Here is a 26,772-nt window from a genome sequence, read left to right on the forward strand (position 1 = left end):
TCCCAGACCACCATTTCTGATACTTTTATGCGCAGTTTTTCTATTTATCTTATTCTTTTTGTTCCATACAAAACTATAACAGTGATTTTGTAAAATGCGAAAAAAATTGCCAGGTGGGTTAGGCAGTAAAATCCACAAATGAGTAAATTTAGACAAAATTAATGATTTTAGAACAGCTATTCGTCCAAAGGGTGTTATTTCCCTGCTTATCCATACTCTAAATAATTGTATAACATCTGCTAATTTTTCAGAGTAGTTCATATTTGCACAGTTTTGTAAATCATTTGTAAACCAGATTCCTAGAATTCTAAATTTTGGTGGATTCCACTCTATCCCTAGATGCTCTATATACCGAATATTAGAATTTTTACTACTTCCCAGCCAGATTGCACTTGTTTTTCCAAAATTCACATGTAGGCCTGATTTACGCCCAAACGTGTCCACTGTATGCATGCATTTCTCGAATGATTTTTTGTTATCTGCTAAAAGAAATTCAGTATCATCTGCGTATTGAGAAAGTTTGTGTTCCATATTGTTGATCGTTATACCACGTACGTCTTCGTTTTCTCGTGTCGTTATTGCTAATATTTCAACACACAAAACAAAAAGGTATGGTGATAGTGGGTCTCCCTGTCTACATCCCCGTTCTACACTAAACCAGCTAAAGACGTGCCCACTTCCAAGAACACAGGATCTGATATTATTATAAAATGTTTCTATCCATTTACATATCCCATTTTGGAAACCAAATGCTTTTAATACTTTAAACATAAAATTCCACCTAACTGAATTGAAAGCCTTCTCAAAATCGATATTTAACAAAAGTCCAGGTAGATTGTGCTCTTCTAAGTAAGCTATTGTGTCATAAATCAACGTTATATTGTCACCTATATATCTTTTCCTGATAAAGCCAGTTTGGTCCTCTGCAATAAGTTTGGGCAAGGCAGTTTTTATACGGTTGGCAATGCATGACGACCCGATTTCATATGCGATATTTAGCAGTGATACTGGTCTCCAGTTCTTGATGAAGTTTCTATGTTTGTCTTCTTTAGGGATGCATACAATTATTCCTTGTTTTTGAACGCAAGAAATTTGACCTTTTCTAAAACTAGTGTTTAATGACCTTACAACAAAATCACCTATTCTGCTCCAAAAACACTAAAAAAATTCTGCCGTGAAACCATCTGTACCAGGACTCTTATTGTTTTTCATATTTTTTAGTACTAGACTAGTCTCTTCAAACGTAATATCGCCCTCTAAATCATGTGCTTCATCAACATCTAAACATGGAATATCTTTTATAAGTTTGTTAATTTCGCAGTCTTCAACGTTTGAACTTTTATACAAATTTTCATAGAAACCTTTGACTTCTTTTAGAATTTCTTTCTGGTTATTTAGAACATTGCCATGTGTATCATTTAATCTAGCCATATTCTTGATTATATAATGACGTTTTTCTAGATTACAGAAATATTTAGTTACTTTTTCTCCATCTGCTATCCATCTTGCCCTTGACCTTAAAATTAACCCCTCTATTCTTTTCTCCCGAATAACATCAGTCGTTCCTTCTTAGCTTCTATATTCATAGCGTCGTCCTTACTTTTTACTTCTAGCTTTTCTAGTTGCTGAATGTCTTGTTGTAAAGTATTCTCCTCTTCGTTTGTTTTCCTTTTCTTCATTGTAGCATAAGAAATAGTCCTTGATCTAATCTTCATCAGTTAATAGAAAGTCTAGGAATAGATCATCAGGTAGTGACAACTGTAAGTCTTGAACTGGAATAGTATCCAATGCCTCTCTTGAATGCGGGCTAACTGCATATTCCTCTTTAACCTTTTTTATCTCTTCATTAATTTCGTCTAAATAACCCTTATCTTTTAATAATGAGGAGTTGAATTTCCAAAACGTGTTCCGTTTACATTTGTTATCAAATTTTAGCCTTAACAAGGTCATTGAGTGGTCAGTTCTATATCCGTAATCAATATCTGCATCTTCAACGAAAGAAACTACTTGATCTGAAATGAGAAAAAAGTCCAACCTAGCTTGTTGAAATGGATTAGTTGTCCATGTGTATCTGTGAACATGTTGATTCAGATCCCTCCATATATCGTTCAATTCTAATCCGCTAATCATTTTTTCTACTATCTCTCTAGCCTTTGGGTTGTTAACGTTTCTATAGTTATTATAGTCTCTAGATGGGTCGAGTACTAAATTAAAATCTCCACCAATTATTACATTACTGACATTGAAATCTTTAATTTTTTTCGCTTAAAATATCATAGAATTCCGGGTCATCTCTATTTGGACCATACACATTTACAAACATAAAGTCGTTTTCCTTAATTTCGGCCAATATCATAATACTGTTTCCCCCATCACCCCTATAAACTTTTTTTTATTTTTTACCTTGAATTCAAAATTGTTATTAAATAGAATAGCAACCCCTCTTGCGTTAGATGCGTGGCTTGCGAAGCTTGATAACCCCCCTCAGAAAGAATATAACATTTCTTTTCTTTTTTTCAAAATGTGTATCTTGCAAAAAATAGATCGAATATTGTTTATTTTTTAAGTAATGAAACACATCTCTTCTTTTTTTGACTATCATTCAGACCCTGACAATTGACTGAAACAATTGATAAAGAACTATCCATATTGTACAAAACAATCTGTAGATTGATCAAACAACCCACTAGGTTCATCAACTGAACCGACGACAAAGAGTATATGCTTATCACAAGAATATCTTTGAGACAAAATGTCAAATGGATCCAGCAAACATTCAAACATGCATAGTGACAGCCTCAGTGCTGCTGTATCTTACAACCCTAAAGTAATAATGCGCCAAGCTATTGACAAAGAACTTATAAGTAATATGTCAGCAGGTAATGTTTACCTTCACTGTAACTGAGACCAGGATCAGCTGCAGAGGCCAGTGTGACCATCGTAGCAACGGACTTGAGACTGTGCGTGCTTATTGACTCACTTGTGTAAACAAAGTGAGTCTATGTTTTAAGCCCAGTGTTCGGTTGTCTGTGTGTGTGTGTGTGTGTGTGTGTGTGTGTCGTGTGTGTCTGTGTGTCCGTGGTAAACTTTAACATTGACATTTTCTCTGCAAATACTTTGTCAGTTGACACCAAATTTGGCATAAAAATAGGAAAAATTCAGTTCTTTCAGTCATCTTGTTTAAAACAATATTGCACCTCTGGGATGGGCACAAAAAAAAAGAAAAAAAAGAAGCCTAATTATATGCAAACTGCATTTACTGTTATATTTATATTTTTTGTATTCTCTAAAATTGGCACTTTGACCTCTTATTCTGACACAACAACAAGAGGAGTCATTATTATCATTTTTTGTTCAAACAGGAAACTTCTTTTGCAAAGCATGGAATTTTTATTTATTTTGCAAACGTTTTGGTGCAGATAGTAAAAAAGGGAGATTACTCTGTAATTAATGCTAGGGGACTTAATTTATCACAAGTGAGTCTTGAAGGCCTTGCCTCTCTTGTTTTACTTAATTTTTTTCAATAAAGGTTGGAATCCGCAATAGGGAACTTTTGATGGACGCTCTAAATGCACACAGAGAAATCTGTTGTGACAGGTAAAGGAACTTGCAATACAAGACAATGCAATGCAGTATGTATGAGTAGGCTTTTACCATCTTTGCTCTGCTATATAGGCAGCCATAATCCACACTCACACGCACACACACACACGCGCGCGCACGCACGCACACACACACACACACACACACCGGCACACGCACTGGCACGCACACACACACACACACACTCTCACTGACATACGTCTCTCTCTCTCTCTCGATTCTTGTAATGTATGTCTTGAGGTACTGAGGAGTCCTATACCACTGCACCATACTCTCAGCGTATAGAGCGAGACAAGACAGACGACTGAAAGCTATCCAACGACTCTCTCTGGAGGGCATGCATTTCCTTAGGCGACGTCTCAGGAAGCTGGGTGTACAGTCAGTCCTTCAGCAGATGTTGGTAATATATCATTACGGCCCAACACTCGGCTTATAATTATCACAGACTGAGTTAAGTCTACATTTGGGCCTACGGCAAAGTGAGAGCTGTATTATCAATGGTTTCTCCAGTCAATGGGAAATCATTTACAGCTTAGTCTTCTGTGAAGGACTGTGACTCTCAAAATAGGAGGCAAAATTGCGCTGGCTCTTAGTGCTGCAGACTTGTGGGCTGGTTGGCCGCTGGGGACCATCCCAACGCCGACTGTCCTAAAACCCTCTTGGCCGGGGATGTAACTTGGGCAAGACACTCAACTTTAATCAAATTCTAGCCCAAATAGTCGGAACAGCAGTTGCCTCCTCTGCTGTTCTGATGGTCATAGTCGGACACGACTGACTATCATATATATATCAGGTCATTGTAAAAGTTGTAATTCCCAGATAAGGATTCTGCTCTTTATTTTCACTTCATCCATGAATCCAGTATGAATCTCATTTCTGAGGATAATGACATAATGAATGATTTTATGCCGGCCCTTGATATCTTTGAAAATGAGCGATTTGTGTTGTGTGTGTGTGTGTGTGTGTGTGTGTGTGTGTGTGTGTGTGTGTGTGTGTGTGTGTGTGTTCGTGTGCATGTGTGTGTGTGTCTGTGTTTGTGCGTCTGTGCCCGTGTTCGTGTGCGTGTGTGTGTGTGTGTGTGTGTGTCTGTGTAAGTCCGTGTCTGTTGCGTGTGTCTGTGTGTATTTACCTTTATTCGTTCCTTTGTTCAGTGTTCGTTCGTTCGTTCGTTCTTTCACTCGTTCAAACCGTTTGTTAATTTGTTTATTCGCAGAACTTAAATTCCGTGGCATTAATGTGAACAAAGAAATGCCACTCTGGTTAACTCACTCAGTACGGCCAGTCCTCTCTTCTCCTCTACACAAACCCCTCGGATGTCCAGTGGGTGTCTCAATGACCCAACCTTTAGCTTCCGTCGTCAGAATTGTGGTATTCTTTGTCAACATTCACCTCTTCAGTATAAGAGCCTTCCGCTTGCAATATTTTGATGATGGTAATTGGGGTGAAACGCTGTTAACGTCGTCTCTTTCGCCGTTCGTATGGAGAGAGTTAAAGTCCAGCCCTCGTGGCATGTGTATTGTGAACTTAAGGTATATGTCTACAGACCACAGTAGAAGGAATGCATAAAAAGAACAAGAAAAAGAAACAACATCGATACCGTTTGAATCAATAACACCCACCATCACCACTTTCACTATGATCAGTGATAACATCATTGCAACAAACAAAACCATAGTGACATGAACAATAAGAACAAAGTAAGTAGAATAAGAACAACAACACTTAATATGAAAAAAAGCAGCAATGTCAAGTAGAGGACCCATGTCACTGAAGGGTGACCAGATCATGGGTCTGGTATCCACGAACCTACTGCTCTTTATGTTCAGTGGTAGGATAGGCCATATCTTCTACACGACACAGGGGGAATCCCCGGCTATTCTTAGACACCATATTTTCTGTGTTTATAGCACAAGGTAATGTTGCACTCCAAATTGACTGGCGGTGAAATGGTTAAGGATGCCTCCTCGTCAAAAATCTCATTACATTTTAAATTTCTGATTAAGAAAGAAAACACGGTTTTAGCTCTCTTCATACGACGGCGAAAGAGACGACGTTAACAGCGTTTCACCCCAATTACCATCATCAAAATATAGCAAGCGGAAGGCTCTTATACTGAAGAGGTGAATGTTGACAAAGAATACCACAATTCTGACGACGGAAGCTAAAGGTTGGGTCATTGAGACACCCACTGGACATCCGATGGGTTTGTGTAGAGGAGAAGAGAGGACTGGCCGTACTGAGTGAGTTAAGAACAAGCAAAAAAGAAAAAAACAACAACAAAGACGAAAGACAATAAATCAAACGAACAGATCAAACAGATCAGAGAACAGAGGAGAAAGACAAAAAGACTGACTAGACCTCAACAATGCGTTTGACAGTTGATAGGTAAACAACGTTTCAAAGAAATGAGTAACACGCACACACACACACACACACACACACACACACACACACACACACACACACACACACTAATAAACTCGTACGAAATTTTATATATATATATAAAGATAGAAAGCAAAGCAAAACAAAAAAAAGACTAACAACAACAATCCTTCTTCTTCCTCCCAGAGAGAAAGAGAGAGAGAGACAGAGACAGGGACGGAGACAAAGACAGAGGGAGGGTGGGGAAATATTGCCGTTTTGATAACTAGACTTCGCATCTGCGTTTGACACCAGGCAGAACACACAGCATGTCAAAGAGAAGGTTGGCAGCTGTTATAGCCGTCAGTCCGGTCGTGTCGAAGGGGGGAGACACCTGTGACACAGTCGTTTCAATCAATTAATCAATCAATCAATCAATCAATCAACCAAGCAAGCATCAATCAACCAAGCAAGCATCAATCAATCGATCAAGCAAGCAAGCAATCGATCAATCAATCGAATAATCAAGCAAGCACGCATCAAATCAATCAATCGATGGATAAGTCAATCAATCAATCATCAATCAACCGACAGTAAATCAGTCATTAATCAATAGATAATCAAGCATAAATACAGCAAGATTCAATCAGTCAATTGACCAACGCATCAGGTAATCGATCGGTCAACTGATTTTTTTTTCCTAATTTATCATCACACTTGATCAGTGTATCTATGGTAGCACGTGGGATTTTAAGTTTTGTTTTCCCCCTAGATCTGTTAGATTAGAATCCTGACCATTTACATATTCTATATTGGAGAGGAAAGAAAAGAGAGAGAGAGAGAGAGAGAGAGAGAGAGAGAGAGAGACAGAGAATGACAGAGAGAAGGGGTGAGAGAGAGAGGGGGGGAGAAAGAGGGTGGATGGAGAGAGAGAGAGAGAGAGAGAGTTCATGAACGTTTATACTTTCTTGAGAAAGGGAGAAGGACGGAGAGACAGACAGACAGACAGACAGACAGACAGACAGATAGAGAGAAATAGGAGAGAGAGAGAGAGAGAGAGAGAGAGAGAGAGAGAGAGAGAGAGAGAGAGAACCTTTATACCTTTTATGTACATCAGAAGAGAGAGAGAGAGAGTCAGAGACAGAGACAGAGAGAATCCAGAAATGTTTATATGCTTTTCGTGTACATCAACGGACAAACCGAGAGAGAGAGAGAGAGAGAGAGAGAGAGAGAGAGAGAACAACTGAAAGAGAGAAAGACAGGGACAGAGACAGACAACTGGAGGGTGGGGGGTGGGGGGTTGGAGTCCTGGTAATCCGTTCGTCCAGGCAGGAGGTCCTTCTGGTGTTCCAAGGGAAAGCTGGGGCTGTTATTATGGTGCTCCAATGGGGGGGTCTCCTGGCTGTCTGTATGAGGCTGAAGTCCTGGCTGTCTGTAGAGGGGTGAAGTCCTGGCTGTCTGTAGAGGGCTGAATTCCTGGCTGTCTGTAGAGGGGTGAATTCCTGGCTGTCTGTAGAGGGGTGAAGTCCTGGCTGTCTGTATGAGGGCTGAAGTCCTGAAGAGGGCTGAAGTCCTGGCTGTCTGTAGAGGGAAGTTCTGGCTGTCTGTAGAGGGCTGACATCCTGGCTGTCTGTAGAGGGGTGGTCCTTAAAGCGCTTGCAGGGTATTCCAAGTTCACGGTGGCCTTCCTTCAGCTGGCCATACAAAAGCATCTTCGGGATCCTGCTGCCTGTCATGCGGACAACGTGTCCTGTCCAGCGTAGCTGGCACTGGATCAGCAGGCTTTCGATGCTGGGCAGGCCGCTTCTCTCTAGGACCTGGAGGTTGGAGACCCTGTCTTGCCACTTTATGCCGAGGATCTTTCGTAGGCATCTCTGGTGAAACTGCTCAAATTGTTGAATGTGACGGCGATACGTCGTCCATGTTTCACAGCAGTACAACAAGGTGGTCAGCACAACAGCTCTGTAGGTTTTCATCTTGGTGCTGAGCCTGATGCCTTTGTTGTTCCACAGCCTGTTGTTGAGTTACACGTGACTAAATGCCTACGTTGACCGAACTACGCCATTGGTCAGTTCCATACTACACACAGTTAGCATAGCGGGTTACGACCATATGTGCAGACCTGCTTGCGCCTGAGCCCCCTTCGTGTGTATATATACACGCAGAAGATCAGAACACTCACGTTAAAGATCCTGTAACCCATGTCAGCGTTCGGTGGGTTATGGAAACAAGAACATACCCAGCATGCACACCCCCGAAAAAACGGAGTTTGGCTGCCTCCATGGCGGGGGTAAAAACGGTCATGCACGTAAAAGCCCACTCGTGTACATGTGTTCAAGTGAACGGGGGAGTTGCAGCCCACGAAACGAAGAAGAAGAAGTCTTCGTCTCTTTCTTCCCCTCTGTGTCAGGTGACCTACTCCCACCTTGTCTAACCCACAGACATCGAGTCCCCGGCGCAAACCGTTCGTGGAATAAACCGTGACCTTGACCGCCCCCCCCCCTCCCCCACTTCACCCCCACAACCCTCTCTCCGTTACCACTACCACCCCCCTCCTCCCTTTCCTCTCAGTCACGTGACTCACCTCCACCATGTCCCCACCAACGATGCTGAGTCCTGCGCATCCGTGGATGATTTCTATGGCCTGGGCTGTCGTCAACCCGCCTAATTCTGGAGTGCCTGCATGGACAAGGTCGAGGTCAGTGTCATGGTCATGATCCACAGATATGGTAGGAGGGTAACAAGTATGTTGGGTTAATCTATTCATGGACATACACATACACACACAAAAAAAAAACCAACAAAAACCAAAAACAAAACAACCACATATGCACAGACACGGAGATACGCACTCACGCACGCATGCACGCATACGCACTCTCACTTTTACGTGGCTTCTGATTCGACAGCACAGACATTCAACACCCCCCCCCCCCCATCACTTCCCATTCACGCACAGCCACAGACAGACAGACAGACCATGAGACAGACATACAGACAGACAGACAGACAGACAGACAGACACACACACACACACACACACTCACACTTTATCTCTCTCTCTCTCTCTCTCTCACACACACACACACACACACACACACACACACACACACACACACACACAAACACACACACAAACACACATACACACAACTTCCTCTCTCTCTCTCTCTCTCACACACACACACACACACACACACAACGACACACGCACTGACTCACACACACACAAAGACACACACACACCTTCTCTCTTACAAACACACACACACAACTTTCTCTCTCTCTCTCTCTCTCTCTCTCTCTCTCTCACACAACTTTCTCTCTCTCGCTCTCTCTCTCTTAAACACACACACACACACACACACTCACCGGTGCCAGGAGCAAAGCTGGGATCCAAAGCGTCAATGTCAAAGGAGATGTAGACAGGCCCCTCCCCCATCATCTCCCTCACCTCCTTCATCAACGGCTTCAGGGACTGACCCCAGCAGTCGGCCGCGGGGACCACACGGAAACCCTGCAGAGTGTGGCACCACACACACAGAGAGAGAGAATGGTCAGCGTGTGTATTGTAGTCTTCTTACTTTATTTCTGACCACACACATACAGAGAACGGTCAGTGTGTGTGTGTGTGTGTGTGTGTGTGTGTGTGTGTGTGTGTGTGTGTGTGTGTGTGTGTGTATTGGAGTCTTCTTACTTTATTTTTAACCACACACATACAGAGAATGGTCAGCGTGTGTATTGTAGTCTTCTTACTTTATTTTTAACCACATACATAGGGGATCATGGTCAGTATTTACGTATTGTACTCTTTTTACTTTTTTTTAACCACAAATACAGGGAATGGTCATACACACTCCACAAAAAGTTATGGACAACTTCATAAAAAATAAGTATGTTTGCTAATTATCATCATACCACCACCACCACCACCTCCTCCTCCAGCGCCACCACCACCACCGCCACCATCATTATCTTCACACCTACCTGAACAATGCCCCACAGGTAGTCCCCCAAATAGTAGGAGCTCCCTCGTACCTCTGTCATCATCATCATCATCATCATCATCATCATCATATTCATCCTTACACCAATATACCTACCTGATCTATTCCCCACTTGCACTCCTGTGAAGAGGAAGCACTCCCTTTCAGCCCAGTCTATACAATGCCAGAAATCATCATCACCACCCTCAACATTCTCCTCTTCCTCTTCCTCCTCCTCATCATCAGCATGATCATCATCAATATACCTACCTGATATACCCCCCCCCTCCCCCCACTTGCACTCCTGTGAAAAGGAAGCAATCCCTTTTAGCCTACTCTATACAACGCGTTGATAATTCAGAAACCATAATTAACCTCGGCATTCTCCTCCTACTCCTCCTCGTCATCATCATCATCATCACCACCGTCATCACCGCTATCATCCTTACACCAAACTACTGTGAAGAGGTAGCACTCCCTTTCAGCCCAATCTATACAATGCCAGAAATCATCATCATCATCACCCTCAACGTTCTCCTCCTACTCCTCCTCATCACACCCACCTTATGAATCCCCAACTGGTAGTCCCCCAAAGAGCAGGAGCTCCTCCTCAGCCCTATCATCATCATCATCATCATCATCATCATCATCATCATAGTCATCACCGCTATCATCCTTACACCAATATACCTGCCTCAGATATCCCCCACTTGCACCCCTGTGAAGAGGAAGCACTCCCTTTCAGCCCAGTCTATATACAACGCCAGAAACCATCGTCACCCTCAACGTTCTCTTCTTCCTCCTCCTCCTCCTCATAATTCCCACTGGTAGTCCCCCAAAGAGTAGGAGCTCGCCCTCAACCCTACCATCATCATCATCATCATCATAATACCCACCTGATCAATGCCCCACTGGTAGTCGCCTAGAGAATAGGAGCTGCCCCTCAGCCCTATCACCATCATAATACCCACCTGATCAATGCCCCACTGGTAGTCGCCTAGAGAGTAGGAGCTCCCCATCAGCCCTATCATCATCATCATCATACCCACCTGATCAATGCCCCACTGGTAGTCGCCTAGAGAGTAGGAGCTCGCCCTCAACCCTACCATCATCATCATCATCATAATACCCACCTGATCAATGCCCCACTGGTAGTCCCCCAAAGAGTAGGAGCTCGCCCTCAACCCTACCATCATCATCATCATCATAATACCCACCTGATCAATGCCCCACTGGTAGTCGCCTAGAGAGCAGGAGCTCGCCCTCAGCCCTATCACCATCATAATACCCACCTGATCAATGCCCCACTGGTAGTCGCCTAGAGAGTAGGAGCTGCCCCTCAGCCCTATCATCATCACAATACCCACCTGATCAATGCCCCACTGGTAGTCGCCTAGAGAGTAGGAGCTCCCCATCAGCCCTATCATCATCATAATACCCACCTGATCAATGCCCCACTGGTAGTCGCCTAGAGAGTAGGAGCTCGCCCTCAGCCCTATCATCATCATCATACCCACCTGATCAATGCCCCACTGGTAGTCGCCTAGAGAGTAGGAGCTCGCCCTGAGCCCTATCATCATCATCATCATCATCATCATCATCATACCCACCTGATCAATGCCCCACTGGTAGTCCCCCAAAGAGTAGGAGCTCGCCCTCAACCCTACCATCATCATCATCATCATCATAATACCCACCTGATCAATGCCCCACTGGTAGTCGCCTAGAGAGTAGGAGCTCGCCCTCAACCCTACCATCATCATCATCATCATAATACCCACCTGATCAATGCCCCACTGGTAGTCGCCCAGAGAGTAGGAGCTGCCCCTCAGCCCTATCTGTACAACACGCTTGCAGTCCAGACAACCGGCCTCCACAGCTCGTCGGAAGGGTGTGGCGTGCATGATGGTTGCCCCTAGCAACGTGTCCGTTGTGTCCGCGTGTGCGTCCACGTGAACCAGTCCCACTGGTCCGTGCCTCTCCTGGGGTGTGGTGGAAAGGGGTGGATTTTTTATTGACAGCGACGATAAGAATTGTGGAGTGATGGCCTAGAGGTAACGCGTCCGCCTAGGAAGCGAGAGAATCTGGGCGCACTGGTTCGAATCACGGCTCAGCCGCTGATATTTTCTCCCCCTCCACTAGACCTAGAGTGGTAGTCTGGACGCTTAGTCATTCGGATGAGACGATAAACCGGGGTCCCGTGCGTAAGCATGCGCTTAGTGCATGCAAAAGAACCCACGGCAACAAAAGGGTTGTTCCTGGCAAAATTCTGTAGAAAAATCCACTTCGATAGGAAAAACAAATAAAACTGCACACAGGAAAAAAAAGGTGGTGCTGTAGTGTAGCGACGCGCTCTCCCTGAGGAGAGCAGCACAAATTTCACACAGAGAAATCTGTTGTGATAAAAAGAAATTCAAATACAATTAATGATAATAATTATTAATAATTATTATACTTATATAGCGCTGAATCTTGTGCCGAGACAAATCAAAGCGTTTTCGCACCAGTCATTCACACGCATGCATAACTCTAAAACTGAAGAAACTGAAGACATGGAAGAGGCAGGGAAGGAGGCTATTTTGGGAAGAGGTGGGTTTTAAGACCAGACTTGAAAGAGCTGAGTGCGGAGACCTGACGAAGAGAAAGAGGAAGTTCATTCCAATTGCAAGGTCCAGAGACAGAGAAAGAACGGCGGCCAACAGTCGAGTGTTTGAATCTGGGTATGCGTAAACAGAGTGGATCCAAAGCCGATCGTAGAGAGCGAGATGGAGTGTAGAGGTGAAGGCAGCCACAGAGATAGGAAGGAGCAGATTTGTGAATACATTTATAACATAGAGTGCTGATCTTGTACTTTATTCTGTGTGAGACAGGTAGCCAGTGGAGATGTTGCAAAAGAGGAGTGATGTGCTCAGATTTTTTCTTCTTTTTTCTGAGAACGAGTCGGGCAGCAGAGTTTTGTGTGTGCTGAAGGGACCGAATGGATGAAGCAGGCAAACCAGACAATAGAGAGTTACAGAAGTCAACATATGGCGATGACAGTATATGGTGATGACAATGAGTGATGGTAGAGTGATGGCCTAGAGGTAACGCGTCCGCCTAGGAAGCGAGAGAATCTGAGCGCGCTGGTTCCAATCCCGGCACATTGGCCGGTATTTTCTCACCGCTCCACTAGACCTAGAGTGGTAGTCTGGACGCTTAGTCATTCGGATGAGACGATAAACCGGGGTCCCGTGCGTAAGCATGCGCTTAGTGCACGCAAAAGAACCCACGGCAACAAAAGGGTTGTCCCAAAATTATGTAGAAAAATCCACTTCGATAGGAAAACAATTTTTCTTAATGAATGCTTGCAGGAAAAAAAAAAAAACCCAAAATTGGTGGCGCTCTCAGTGTGGTGACGCGCTCTCCCTGGGCAGTGCAGCCCGAATTTCACACAGAGAAATATGTTGTGATAAAGACGAGTAATACAATCCAATACAATGCAATACAATACAATACATTTGGGAATGACAATGACAAATGACAGTGAATGGTGAACACCATGAAAGATGAGTGACAATGACAATATGAATGAATAACAATGAATGACAAGGACAATGAACGGCAACGATAATGACGATAGCGACAAATTTGAATTAACGGGAATGATATTAATGGCAAGAAATCAGTCATCTGATTTGAAAACAACAACAACAACAACAACACACACACACACACAACACCCCACCCCGCCCCCCTCTCCTCCCCTCTATTTAAGGGCCAGACAAACCCACCCGCACCCTTGTCACCAACACCACACCCCCCATCCTTCCTCCCCCCCACTCCCCCTCCCATGCCCACCCCACCACCCTCACTCACCTTGATGGCCTCCAGGATGGGGAAGGTGATGGTGTGGTCCCCGCCCAGTGTGAGGGGGATGCAGCCCGTGGCGATCAGACGGCTGAAGGCGGCAGTGATCTGGGTGACGGCCTGGGGCAGGTCGTAGATGTTCATCGTTACGTCACCCACGTCCGCCACCTGCACGTCCTCGAAAGGGGTGGCGCCTGGAAGGCGGCGACGGCGGTTGATAACAAACAGCAGTAATAATAACAATTACGCGAGTTAATCACTGAGCTCAATACGCCAATCAATGAGTCATTCATAAAAAAAAAAACAAGAGAGGCAAGGCCTTCAAGACTCACTTGTGATAAATTAAGTCCCCTAGCATTAATTACAGAGTAATTTCCTTTTTTTTTTTTTACTATCTGCACCAAAACGTTTGCAAAAATAAATAAAAATTCCATGCTTAGCAAAAGAAGTTCCTGTTTGAACAAAAAATTAAAACAATGACTGCTCTTGTTGTTGGGTCAGAATATCAGATCAAAGTGCCAAGTTTAGAGAATACAAAAAAATATAAATATAACAGTAAATGCAGTTTGCATATAATTAGGCTTCATTTTTTTTTTTGTGCCCATCCCAGAGGTGGAATATTGTTTTAAACAAGATGACTGGAAAGAACTGAATTGTTCCTATTTTTATGCCTAATTTGGTGTCAACTGACAAAGCATTTGCAGAGAAAATGTCAATGTTAAAGTTTACCACGGACACACAGACACACGCACACACAGACAACCGAACACCGGGTTAAAACATAGACTCACTTTGTTTACACAAGTGAGTCAAAAATTATCTCCTGCATACCAGTCGCGTAATTTTCCTCTGCAACTGGAAGGAACCGGAATGATATGTGTCAATCATTTTCACCAATCACAGTCTATCACACATCTCCCATGTCAGTTACATAAACCGTCCTCGAAAGAGGTGGGCACCTGAACCGTGAAGACGACCATCCTCTTCTTCTTCTTCTGCGTTCACTCGTATGCACACGAGTGGGTTTTTACGTGTATGACCGTTTTTACCCCGCCATGTAGGCAGCCATACTCCGTTTTCGGGGGTGTGCATGCTGGGTATGTTCTTGTTTCCATAACCCACCGAACGCTGACATGGGTTACAGGATCTTTCACATGCGTATTTGATCTTCTGCTTGCATATACACACGAAGGGGGTTCAGGCACTAGCAGGTCTGCACATATGTTGACCTGGGAGATCGTAAAAATCTCCACCCTTTACCCACCAGGCGCCGTCACCGTGATTCGAACCCGGGACCCTCAGATTGAAAGTCCAACGCTTTAACCACTCGGCTATTGCACCCGTCGACGACCATCCAATCAGTCAATCCATTCACAAATCAGTAAATCATTCACGTAATAACTTCAATGTCATTCACATGCACATCCACAAAAGGTGCGGTGCTTGGAAGGGGGGGTGGGGTGGGGGGTGGAGCGACGCGAGTTAATCAAACAGTCAGTCAGTCATATTACTTCGACAATCAAAGTCACATGATGGTCTTCGAAAGAGGTTGATGCCCAAAATGGGGCTGGGCAACAATCATCCAGTCAATTTACAACCTATCAATCAGTTAGTCAATCATAATATCTCCGACGTCAGTTACACAACTGTCATCAAAAGGGGAGGAGTGGCGTTTTGGAAGGGGGCGGAGCGACACCCATCCATCCATCCAGTCAATCAATTCACCAACCAATTAACCATTCATACATCCCACGTCAATCACATGAAAACGGGGGCGTGGTGACATCCAATCAGCCCACCACCAATGACTCAGTCATTGATAATGAACGATACTTACGATATTGACAGGTATTTTCAGCCCTGATTTTTACCATGGCCTTGTGTGGTTGGCTAGACTAAAATCAACAATGATTGATTATAATGATGTATGATAGTCAGTCGTGTCCGACCATGACCGTCAGAACAGCAGAGGAGGAAACTGCAGTCCCGACTATCTGGGCTACAATTAGATAAAAGTGGAGAGTGTCTTTGCTCCAGTTAGAAAAGATCTGAGCACATCACTCCTCTTCCCAAAATAGCTTCCCTTCCCTGCCTCTTCCTTGTCTTCAGTTTCTCCAGTTTTAGATTTTTGCATGCGTGTGAATGGCTGGTGCGAAAGCGCTTTCATTTGTCTCTGCACAAGATTCAGCGCTATATAAATACCATTATCATTATTATTTTACTCACTCTCTCGGTCAAGGTTTTTTTTTGGGTTTTTTTTAGGACAGTCAGCGTTGGGGATGGTTCCCAAAGGGCGTATTAGCCCCCAAGGCTGCAGCCCTAAGAGCCAGTGTAATTTTGCCTCCTAGTTTGAGAGTCATAGTCCTTCACAAAAGACAAAGCTGTTAATGACTTTTCCACTGCAATGGAGACACCATTCATGATACAGCTCTTGGCACAGCTGTAAAGTTATGCCAATCTGCAGAGTGAGACAATGGAAACAGTGGACGTGGCGACACATTTTTTCAGTCAGACATTGTAACTTGTGAATTGTTAACCATCAATTGAATAGCAGGTTCAGTGGCATCACTTTATTTGTCATTCACTCTAACAATTAGAGTACACTAGGAGTACAGATTAAACCAGTGTCAAGTGAATCTTCTGTCCTGACAGCTTTTTAAACATAGTGTCCCTGTTGATTGTCCTGAGAGTCTTTGCTGGATTTTTCATTGGTATCAGAGGAATTGCCGAAACAGGGGCAGTTCTATTCATTTCTGGATCAAGTGATGATCGTCCTTCTACCCACAGAAATGTAGCTTTCATATTCAGTGTGCCTTTCATTTTTCTGAGTCTCTTTGGGGTTTTTTTGGGGTTTTTCAAGGCCTGACTAAGCGCGTTGGGTTACGCTGCTGGTCAGGCATCTGCTTGGCAGATGTGGTGTAGCGTATTATGGATTTGTCCGAACGCAGTGACGCCTCCTTGAGCTACTGAAGCTGAAACTGAGTCAAACTATAATGATGATGACGACGATGAACACCCTTCACACCACCTCACCCAGAGGGATGTTGGAAGTGCGTAGGAGGCAGGACTCTTGGCGGATGTGACGTGGCCCGAGTCGGGTGCCCGTCCGGCTGGATACCCCGCTGTCCAAGGGTACCCCCACAAAACACACGTCCAGGCCTGCGCACACACACACACACACACACACACACACACACGCATGCAAACACGCACGCACACAGACACATACACACGCACGCACGGACGGATACACACGCACACGCACGGATAGACTTACGAACGCACGTATGCAGGCACTTATATACGTTCGCGCGTTCGCACGCACGCACACACACACACACACACACACACACACACACACACACGTACGCGCGCACGCGCAAACACGCACGCACACACATTATAACTTTGAGTGGAAAGACGTAATATTGACTACTACTACTACTTCTACTACAGCTACTACTACTACCACACGCACGCACGGACGGATACACACGCACGCACGGAGGGATACACACGCACACGCACGGATGGATACACACGCACACGCACGGATAGACTTACGAACGCCCGCATGCAGGCACTTATACACGTTCGCGCGTACACACTCACGCACACTAACACAAACACACTCACACACACACACACACACACACACACACACACACACACACACACACACACACACACACACACACACACACACACACACATACATTATAACTTTGAGTGGAAAGACGTGATACTGACTGCGACTACTGCTACTACTGCTGCAGCTACTACTACTACCACTATAGTAGTGTATTTTCTTGTTTCCATAAACCACCGCTCGCTGACATGGATCATGGGATCGTTCACGGGCATTATCAGGTCTGCGACATCTGTGGACTTGGGAGATAAAGGAAAAAAAATCTAGCTTTAACCCACCATGTACCGTGATCATGACTCGAACCCAGGACCCTCAAATCTAAAGTCGGCTCAGGGTTGCGGCCATAAACATTTAGCGAAATTACTGTATTGTATTGTATTGTATTGTATTGTATTGCATTGTATTGTATCAATTTTTGTCACAACAAACCTCTAAAAACCACCTGTTTTTTTTCAGTCTGCAAAAAAAAAAAAAAGTATTTGTTTTACAAACACAGTTACAATGTTTCTTCAAAAAATTTGCCAGGGACAACCATTTCGTTGCCGTGGGCTCCTTTACGCGCATTGAGTGCATGCTGCACACGGGACCTCGGTCTATCGTTTCGTCTGAATGCAGTCTAGCATCCGGACCACCACTCAAGATCTAGAGGACGGTGGAAGTAAAAATCTCGGCCTGTTTATGAGATTCGAACCCATGGACACTTGCTTCCTAGACGTGCACATCACCACTGGGCCACTGCTCCACATTTTTGCTAAAATATTGTATGTTGTATTTGTATTGGTATTTGTGTTTCTTTTTATCACAACAGATTTCTCTGTGTGAAATTCGGGTTGCTCTCCCCAGAGAGAGTGCGTCGCTACATTACAGCGCAACCCATTTTTTTTTGTATTTTTTCCTGCGTGCAGTTTTATTTGTTTTTCCTATCGAAGTGGATTTTTCTGCAGAATTTTGCCAGGAACAACACTTTTGTTGCCGTGGGTTCTTTTACGTGCGCTAAGTGCATGCTGCACACGGAACCTCGGTTTATCGTCTCATCCGAATGACGAGCGTCCAGACCACCACTCAAGGTCTAGTGGAGGGGGAGAAAATATCGCCGGTGGCTGAGCCGTGATTGGAACCAGCGCGCTCAGATTCTCTCGCTTCCTCGGTGGACGCGTTACCTCTAGGCCATCACTCCACTCATTTATCATAATCATAATATAATGCCAAAAAACAGTACAAAAGTCATGTTAAAATTGGTGATATTGATAATAACCGGACATTTATCAGCGCTTTCCTCATAGCACAAAGCGCTTTACAGTCTACACACACACACACAGACACACACACACACACACAGACACACACACACACACACACACACACACACACACACACACACACACACACACACACACACTCAGTCCTCAACTCACAATCAGGCACAATAAACATATCATATATGCGCATACAAACTCGTACGTACAACACATACATCCATTCATACATACATTCGACGCACACACAATACAGCGTTACAAGTATACCTATACAATCAACTGACTACTTTCATTATTGAGAGAGGGTCTATAGGAAATAAATGTAGTCTCATATGATAATACAAAACAATTGTATAAGAAAACAGTAACATTTTGTTAACACTAAGAACGACCGAAAAAGAAGGGGGGAAATGTAAAAGTAAATGAAAAGCGAAAAGAAAGTGTTAAAACTAAGTCAGACAGACAGAGGCAAACGAACGCACGCACGCACGCACGCACGCACGCACACACACACACACACACACACACACACACACACACACACACACACACACACACACACACACACACAGACTGATAGAGGAGCAGAGAAGCTGACAGACAGACAGAAAACACTTTCAAATTTTTTTTTTTTTAATTTTTATTTCTTAATTTTTTTGCACAAGCTAAGCTTTTAAAAATGATATAACTTCGCAAATGAAACATCTAAGCAATGTCCCCTTTTATCGTATTTGAGCGCCAGAAGGTCTGTAGATAAAACAAATAGGATTGTTTTTATGACGATACATTACACAGCTGCGCGGCACTCTAGGCTGCTATGGAACGGCTGTGGGATGGTTAAACATGTGGATAGCACATGCCTTCTTTGAGCCCCTTTGCCAACTGAAGCCAGGAGAAGTGTTCAATCAGCCAATTTGCTACTAGTTTCAGTATAGCGCGAAGCAGTAACTACATTATATGCAGCCGAGCGCTCAGCTGCTTACGATGACTGCTTCACGGCAAGCTTTCACTTACTCGCGGCGTTAGTTAAGCTGACATTCCTGTGTGTGCCTCCGCAGCAAGTTTGCGTTACGTACCACTGACCTGTTTTCCTGTAATGACTCTGGTAAATAAACCATTGGCAGATATCAATCAAGACGAAACATTTGGCATGTCATGGGGGCAAGCATAACACGATTTCATCGAAAACACACGGTTACAGTTCAGAAACTACCATCAGTTATCAGACGACTTCTCAACGGACTGACGGCCGGATACGAGTACCAATATGGCGTCCATTTGGCTTCAGCTTTCCTGGCTAATGAGCTATCCATCTATTTTTTTTTTAGAACAGTGGTTGGCTCACGTTTTATCAAACTTGTCCAAGCCAGTTTGTCCTAGTTGGTCATGAAAAATCTGCTCTGTCTGTGTTGAAGTATGGAGTGCCACAAGGTTCAGTCTCAGGCCCAGTTTTATTTACTGTGTGTGTATATACAAAGGCCTTTCAGCTCCCTCATTCGTCAGTCAGGTCAATCCTGTCATTCATTTATTTATTCTATTTTATTTTATTTATCTATTTTGCTGACGATTCCCGGCTCCACAGCTGCACTTTTCCCTGAGACTTTCAACTCTGGCTTGTTAGTTTGAAAAATTGTATTGAGGATGGAGCTGAGTGGATGAGTGAGAACAAGTTGAAGTCTTTATGGGGCACAGGGGTGGCTTGCTCTGACTGACTTGTCCAATGATAGCGCCAAGTTGACTCCCTCTTTACTCCCTCCCCACCCCCTAGATATATATATATATATATATTAGTAAAATCCAAAATGCTACGATGCGAATACTATCAATAAAATACTCAATTTAACTCAATTCAATAATGAATTCAATAATTACATATATCTAAGACATGTAATCATTTATACATATACACATCCCAGTCATTCAATATAGCAGCAAACTAAGTATATATATATATATATATATATATATATATATATATATATATATATATATATTGTATTTGTATTTCTTTTTATCATGACAGATTTCTCTGTGTGGAATTCGGGCTGCTCTCCCCAGGGAGAGCGCGTCGCTACACTACAGCGCCGCCCATTTTTTTCGGTTTTTTTTTTCCTGCGTGCAGTTTTATTCTTTTTTTTCCTATCGAAGTGGATTTTTCTACAGAATTTTGCCAGGAACAACCCTTTTGTTGCCGTGGGTTCTTTTACGTGCTCTAAGTGCATGCTGTACACGGGACCTCGGTTTTTATCGTCTCACCCGAATGACTACCTGAATATATTATATTTATATTCAAGCAAACAAATAAGTTCTTGACAGTACCTTCAGTGGTGTCCTGAATGGGGAGTCTCATCATGGAAGCTATCCCACCGCTTCTTGGCATTTCATTGGCAGACAAAGGATAGTTCCGCTTGGTAGTCCCCAGCGTGGCACTGACGCTGAAGCATCTCTTAGACCTCGAAGACAATTGTCCCCAGCTTTGAGAAACCTGTTTCCAGAATGTAGCGATCATGTTGAGTGTCCGAGTCTGCTCTGACTGACAAACCGAGTGGGGACTGCAAACGAGTTGTGGACCCTTCTTCACAAAACTAAGTGTTTGAATTAAAAAAAAGAAAGAAAAAAAACAACAAAAAAACCCACCCCAACTTTTAACCCTTTAGCTACAACGCATTATTATTATTATTATTTATGGCTTCCTTTTATGTGTGTCAATCGATTGCTGGTCGTAGAAGGTGATAATTAATGATAAAAAAGGTAATAATGCAGACGAATGGAAGAAAGTATATTTAACCCTTTCGCTGTCACGCATTATTATTTTTATTTCTGGGTTCCTGTGTTTTGTGTCAAGCGATTATTGGCCGTGGAGGGTTATGATTAAGTATAGATAATGTTGCAAGAAAGTATATTTAACCCTTTCGCTGTCACGCGTTATTTTTACTTTTCGTTTCCTGTACTGTGTGTCAGGCGATCGCTGACTGCGGAAGGTAGTAGTTGATTTATATTTCTTTTTTCTCATACAGCAGGCAAACTATTTCAAGAAAATATTCACAACCCTTTCGCTGGCACGAACTACTTTGATGCCGGTGTGATGTGTGCGAAGCGGAGAATAATAATAATAATAATAATAATAATAATAATAATAATAATGGATACTTATATAGCACACTGTCCAGAAATCTGCTCTAGGTGCTTTACAAAAACGCTTTGTTAACATAAAACATTACATCTATGTTACATACACACACCAAAATGTGACTACACACACACACACACACACACACACGCACACACGCACACACACACACTGCATACATACATTTTAACAATACATGTGTATCTAACAGCTACCCTAACACATACGCACACATATGCAGGCTCAAACTTACATAAACTCACGCACACACAATACATATTCATATACATGCATGTAGTTATGCACACACACATATGTATACACACATAGTCAAGCACAACTAACGCAAAGGAAGTGGACCTGCCCACAATTGAACTTACTGCTGAGGGAAAAGGTGGGTTTTGAGACGAGATAAGATGCGAGGGAATCAGAATGACGGAGGTTATCAGGGAGCTTGTTCCATGTCTTCGGCGATAATTATCAATAAATAAATAAAAAATAATAATGTTCTGGCATGCAAAAGTTTTCCAGAAAGAAAGTATACGTTTTTTTTTCCCCTAACATTTTTCATTCAGACAAAGGTTTACAGATACATAATTTATACATTTTGTGCATTAGAAAGTAAAGGGTAAGCACATGATTAAGTTCTAAGTACTGACAAGTCCACAAGTCCAGTGGAGTGGTGGCCTAGAGGTAACGCGTCCGCCTAGGAAGCGAGAGAATCTGAGCGCGCTGGTTCGAATCACGGCTCAGCCGCCAATATTTTCTCCCCCTCCACTAGACCTTGAGTGGTGGTCTGGACGCTTAGTCATTCGGATGAGACGATAAACCGAGGTCCCGTGTGCAGCATGCACTTAGGACACGTAAAAGAACCCACGGCAACAAAAGGGTTGTTCCTGGCAAAATTCTGTAGAAAAATCCACTTTGATAGGAAAAACAAATAAAACTGCACGCAGGAAAAAATACAAAAAAAGAAAAGAAAAAGAAAGAAAAAAAAGGGGTTGCGCTGTAGTACAGCAACGAGCTCTCCCTGGGGAGACCAACCCGAATTTCACACAGAGAAATCTGTTGTGATAACAAGAAATACAAATACAAATACAACAGCAAAACAATACATGTTCAATGGCATAATTCCAAGGTAGCATTGTATAGCTTAATCTTGTATTAAACATTTATAAAGTGCACATTTTTTTCCCCACAAATTAGTTATTATGCATAGTTACGTCAAAGGCATACTTGTCTGCTTCATATGCTTGTTTGAGGTCTTTTATGAACATTTATAGTATTGGTTTTACTTTAGAAAATATACATTGTCGCACCTGACAAGTTGGAAACAGGGAAATAGCTGAAACCCAATGCTGGCAGCAGACAAGTTGTGAACTAGTTGTCAGGTACAACATTTTTCTAACTGTGCATTTCACGTGCAATGAGTGCGCCGTAATGCTGCACGTGCAATGAGTGCGCCGTAATACTGCACGTGCAATGAGTGCGCCGTAATACTGCACGTGCGATGGGTGCGCCGTAACACTGCACGTGCGATGAGTGCGCCGTAACACTGCACGTGCGATCAGTGCGCCGTAATGCTGCACGTGCAATGAGTGCGCCGTAATACTGCACGTGCGATGAGTGCGCCGTAACACTGCACGTGCAATCAGTGCGCAGTAAAGGTTTGGACTGGACAAGCGGGCATATTTTGACGGGTGAACGAAGCTGGTTGGAGTTTTCTTCAATCAGCCGAGGTTGGCGAAATTTGTTCACAAGAATGTTTCTTTTCTGTTTATGCTCATGTTTATGTTTTTATTGTGCCTCATAAACCTTAAGGGGGGGCGGGGAGTGGGAGTGGGGGAGCAGGGAGTGTGCGGGGGGCGGGAGGGGCGCTGTCAGAGTAGCGACGCGCTCTCCCTGCGGTCTGTTGAATGTACTTGGGATCGTACACAGGTCCTTCCAGTGGCTGTCGAGGCGTTGTTTGAAGGCGGCGACTGATGGTGCTGTCACCACCTGATCAGGTAGTTCATTCCATGCTGAGACCACCCTCTGTGCGAAGAAGTTGTTGCCCCTGACGTTGAGGTGAAACCTGTTCTTTGACAGCTTCATGGAGTTGCCTCAGAGGTTCATCGTGTCGGATAGCTGGAACGACGGGCGCAATAGCCGAGTGGTTAAAGCGTTGGACTGTCAGTCTGAGAGTCCGGGGTTCGAATCACGGTGACGGCGCCTGGTGGGTAAAGGGTGGAGATTTTTACCATCTCCCAGGTCAACATATGTGCAGACCTGCTTAGTGCCTGAACCCCCTTCGTGTGTATATGCAAGCAGAAGATCAAATACGCACGTTAAAGATCCTGTAATCCATGTCAGCGTTCGGTGGGTTATGGAAACAAGAACATATCCAGCATGCACACCCCCGAAAACGGAGTATGGCTGCCTACATGGCGGGGTAAAAACGGTCATACACGTAAAGGCCCACTCGTGTACATACGAGTGAACGTGGGAGTTGCAGCCCACGAACGCAGAAGAAGAAGAAGAAGAAGAAGGATAGCTGGAACTGTGGTCTCTCTATGTGGTGTAGGTAGAGTTGAGTTTAGCGACCTATCCGCAATGAGCCCTCAAGGTCAAGTTGTTCGTGGCTGTGGTCTTATCTATGGTGGTGTGATGTGGTCCTGTAAGCAGTGTAATGCCCATTGAGGTATTTATACTCCTCGATCAGGTCAAGTTGTGTGCCTTGTGTATGGAGAGAGTTACCACTCTTTAGTTTTTGTCGGTCTGAGCCATAGACACACACACACACACACAATATTCCAAGTCATGTTCGCTGTGCTACGCTCGTTTCGGGTCGCCCCCTCTCTCGGCTGACAGGTTGTTTAGATAAGACAGACTCCTGGTGTAGTCGGTGATAAGAAAAATAGTAACAAGAGAGGCAAGGCCTTCAAGACTCACTTGTGATACACTTAAAAAAAAAAAAAAATCCAAGCTTTTTATGTATTGAGTATAATTTCAAAATGTAATGTTTAAGATGAGAAAGATCAGTTTAAAGCAAATTAAGTCCCCTAGCATTAATTACAGAGTAATTTCCCTTTTTTTTTTTTACTATCTGCATCAAAACGTTTGCAAAACAAATAAAACTTCCATGCTTAGCAAAAGAAGTTCCTGTTTGAACAAAAAATGATAATTATGACTAAAAATTTATATTCGGATATGGTATAGAGATTATAAAATATCCATCAAACCCTGTCTCCTCACCACGCGCCATTAGTGGTTTGAAAAGAGTTAATTTTAACAATCAACTGACGCCTTGAAGTCAAGTTGTTCGGAGGCTTGGGTCTCGGGTTCAGTGAAGGTAGCTGTCGAAATGGGGGGTGGTGGGTTCTGTTCGGGTCGGAAGAAATGAAAGGGTTAAGGTAATTACAGTGTCATCTGCACGCCAGCGCAGCTGCTGTTCGGATAGCAACTGATATCCGTGTCCTGTTAAAGACTTTTTGTTGTTGTTGTTGTTGCAGTTATTTGAGTGGTGGCCTCTCTCTCTCTCTCTCTCTCTCTCTCTCTCTCTCCCCCCTCTCTCTCCACCCCTCTCTCTCTCTCCCTCTCTCTCTCCCTCTCATGTGAAATGTTTGCTGATGACACCACCATTCATACTAGTCATACTAACCTATGTATCGTATCTCTTTCTCTTCAGGAAAGTATTGACCAATTGATTGAATGGTCCGAACTAAACCACATGTGTCTCCGTCCTAAAAAAACAAAATTCCTAATAATCACAACAAGACAAAAACGTCAAAATATATCCATAAACTGTTCGCCTATTTTCATCAAAGGTGACAAGATTGAAGAAGTTGACCACCATAAAATCCTTGGCATCACTATCGATAATAATTTGTCATGGTCACATCATATTTCTCTGTTATGCAAACAGGTATCAAAAAATATCTATCAACTGTCTAGAATCAAACATTTTTTGGATCTTCACTGCCGAAAACTATTTGTCAGTACTTATATAGAATCACACATTAACTATGCTTCGACAGTGTGGGATTCGGCGAGTGACAGTATTATAAAACCTCTATTGAGTCTGCATAGAAGAGCTGTAAAATTGATTCTTTTAAAATCTTCATCATTGACTGTATCTGATTATAAAGCTCTCGATATCCTCCCACTGAAAACAAAACTTCTATTTAACAAAGGTCTACTTATGTTCAAAATCATGTCTGGATTTGCTCCCCCCTCGCTGAAGAATAAATTTGTAATCAACACTCATCGTCATCTTCATAAAGTTATGGTACCACTTCCAAGGATCGATCTTTTTAAATCTAGTCTGTCTTATTCAGGGGGCTGTTTATGGAATGAATTATTATCCTGCCTCAATGTAAACACTGTAAAAAGCATCCCTAACTTTAAAAATATATATCGTGCACATTTATTGAAAAACATGTGATTATGTGGCACATATCAATTATAAACAAAAAATCATGTATAGATTGTCAATATATATACGCCTCTCTCCTCCCCTGTCAGTCTCTATGTCTCTCCACTGTCACTGTCACTATATCTGTCTGTTGTCAGCCTCCCCTGCCTTCTTTACTCTTCCTCTTGTCCATTCTTCCTTCCGCTCTCCACCACGCCCCTACCCTATTGTCCTCGTTGTTATTCATCTATCGCGATATTGTATTGTACATACGTTCTATGTTATGTTTGCACATGCTTATGCAATTTTGACGTTGATGTTGTGAATTGACTCTCGCTTTTTTTTTTTCTTTTTTTTTTGTGTGTGTTACTTTGTTGCTTTTTTTTTCCAATTATTATTCATGCCCAGAGGGCTGGATGTAAAAAAGTACTTTGTGCTTACTCCTTTACCCTCGTAAAATAAAATTTCGTTCGTTCGTTCTCTCTCTCTCTCCCCCCTCTGTCTCTCCCCCCCCCTCTGTCTCTATCTCTCTCCCCCTCCCT

The 26,772-nt window shown here is 43.3% G+C and overlaps 1 protein-coding gene across 1 annotated transcript; it reads right to left on the minus strand.

Annotated features, from left to right (window-relative positions):
- Positions 1-6,177: 6,177 nt before the first annotated feature.
- On the minus strand, positions 6,178-21,270 carry LOC143275446 (guanidinobutyrase-like). Its single transcript, XM_076579582.1, has 7 exons — positions 21,027-21,270; positions 16,833-16,958; positions 13,809-13,993; positions 11,735-11,935; positions 9,340-9,484; positions 8,552-8,646; positions 6,178-6,361 (listed from the first exon to the last, which is right to left on the minus strand). The coding sequence occupies exons 1-7, from the start codon at positions 21,214-21,216 to the stop codon at positions 6,254-6,256; spliced, it is 1,050 nt and encodes a 349-aa protein (XP_076435697.1). The 5' UTR covers positions 21,217-21,270; the 3' UTR covers positions 6,178-6,253.
- Between the last annotated feature and the right edge of the window lie 5,502 nt (positions 21,271-26,772).

The sequence above is a fragment of the Babylonia areolata genome, chromosome 30 (genome assembly GCF_041734735.1).
Source record: "Babylonia areolata isolate BAREFJ2019XMU chromosome 30, ASM4173473v1, whole genome shotgun sequence".
NCBI classification, from domain to species: Eukaryota; Metazoa; Mollusca; class Gastropoda; order Neogastropoda; family Buccinidae; genus Babylonia; species Babylonia areolata.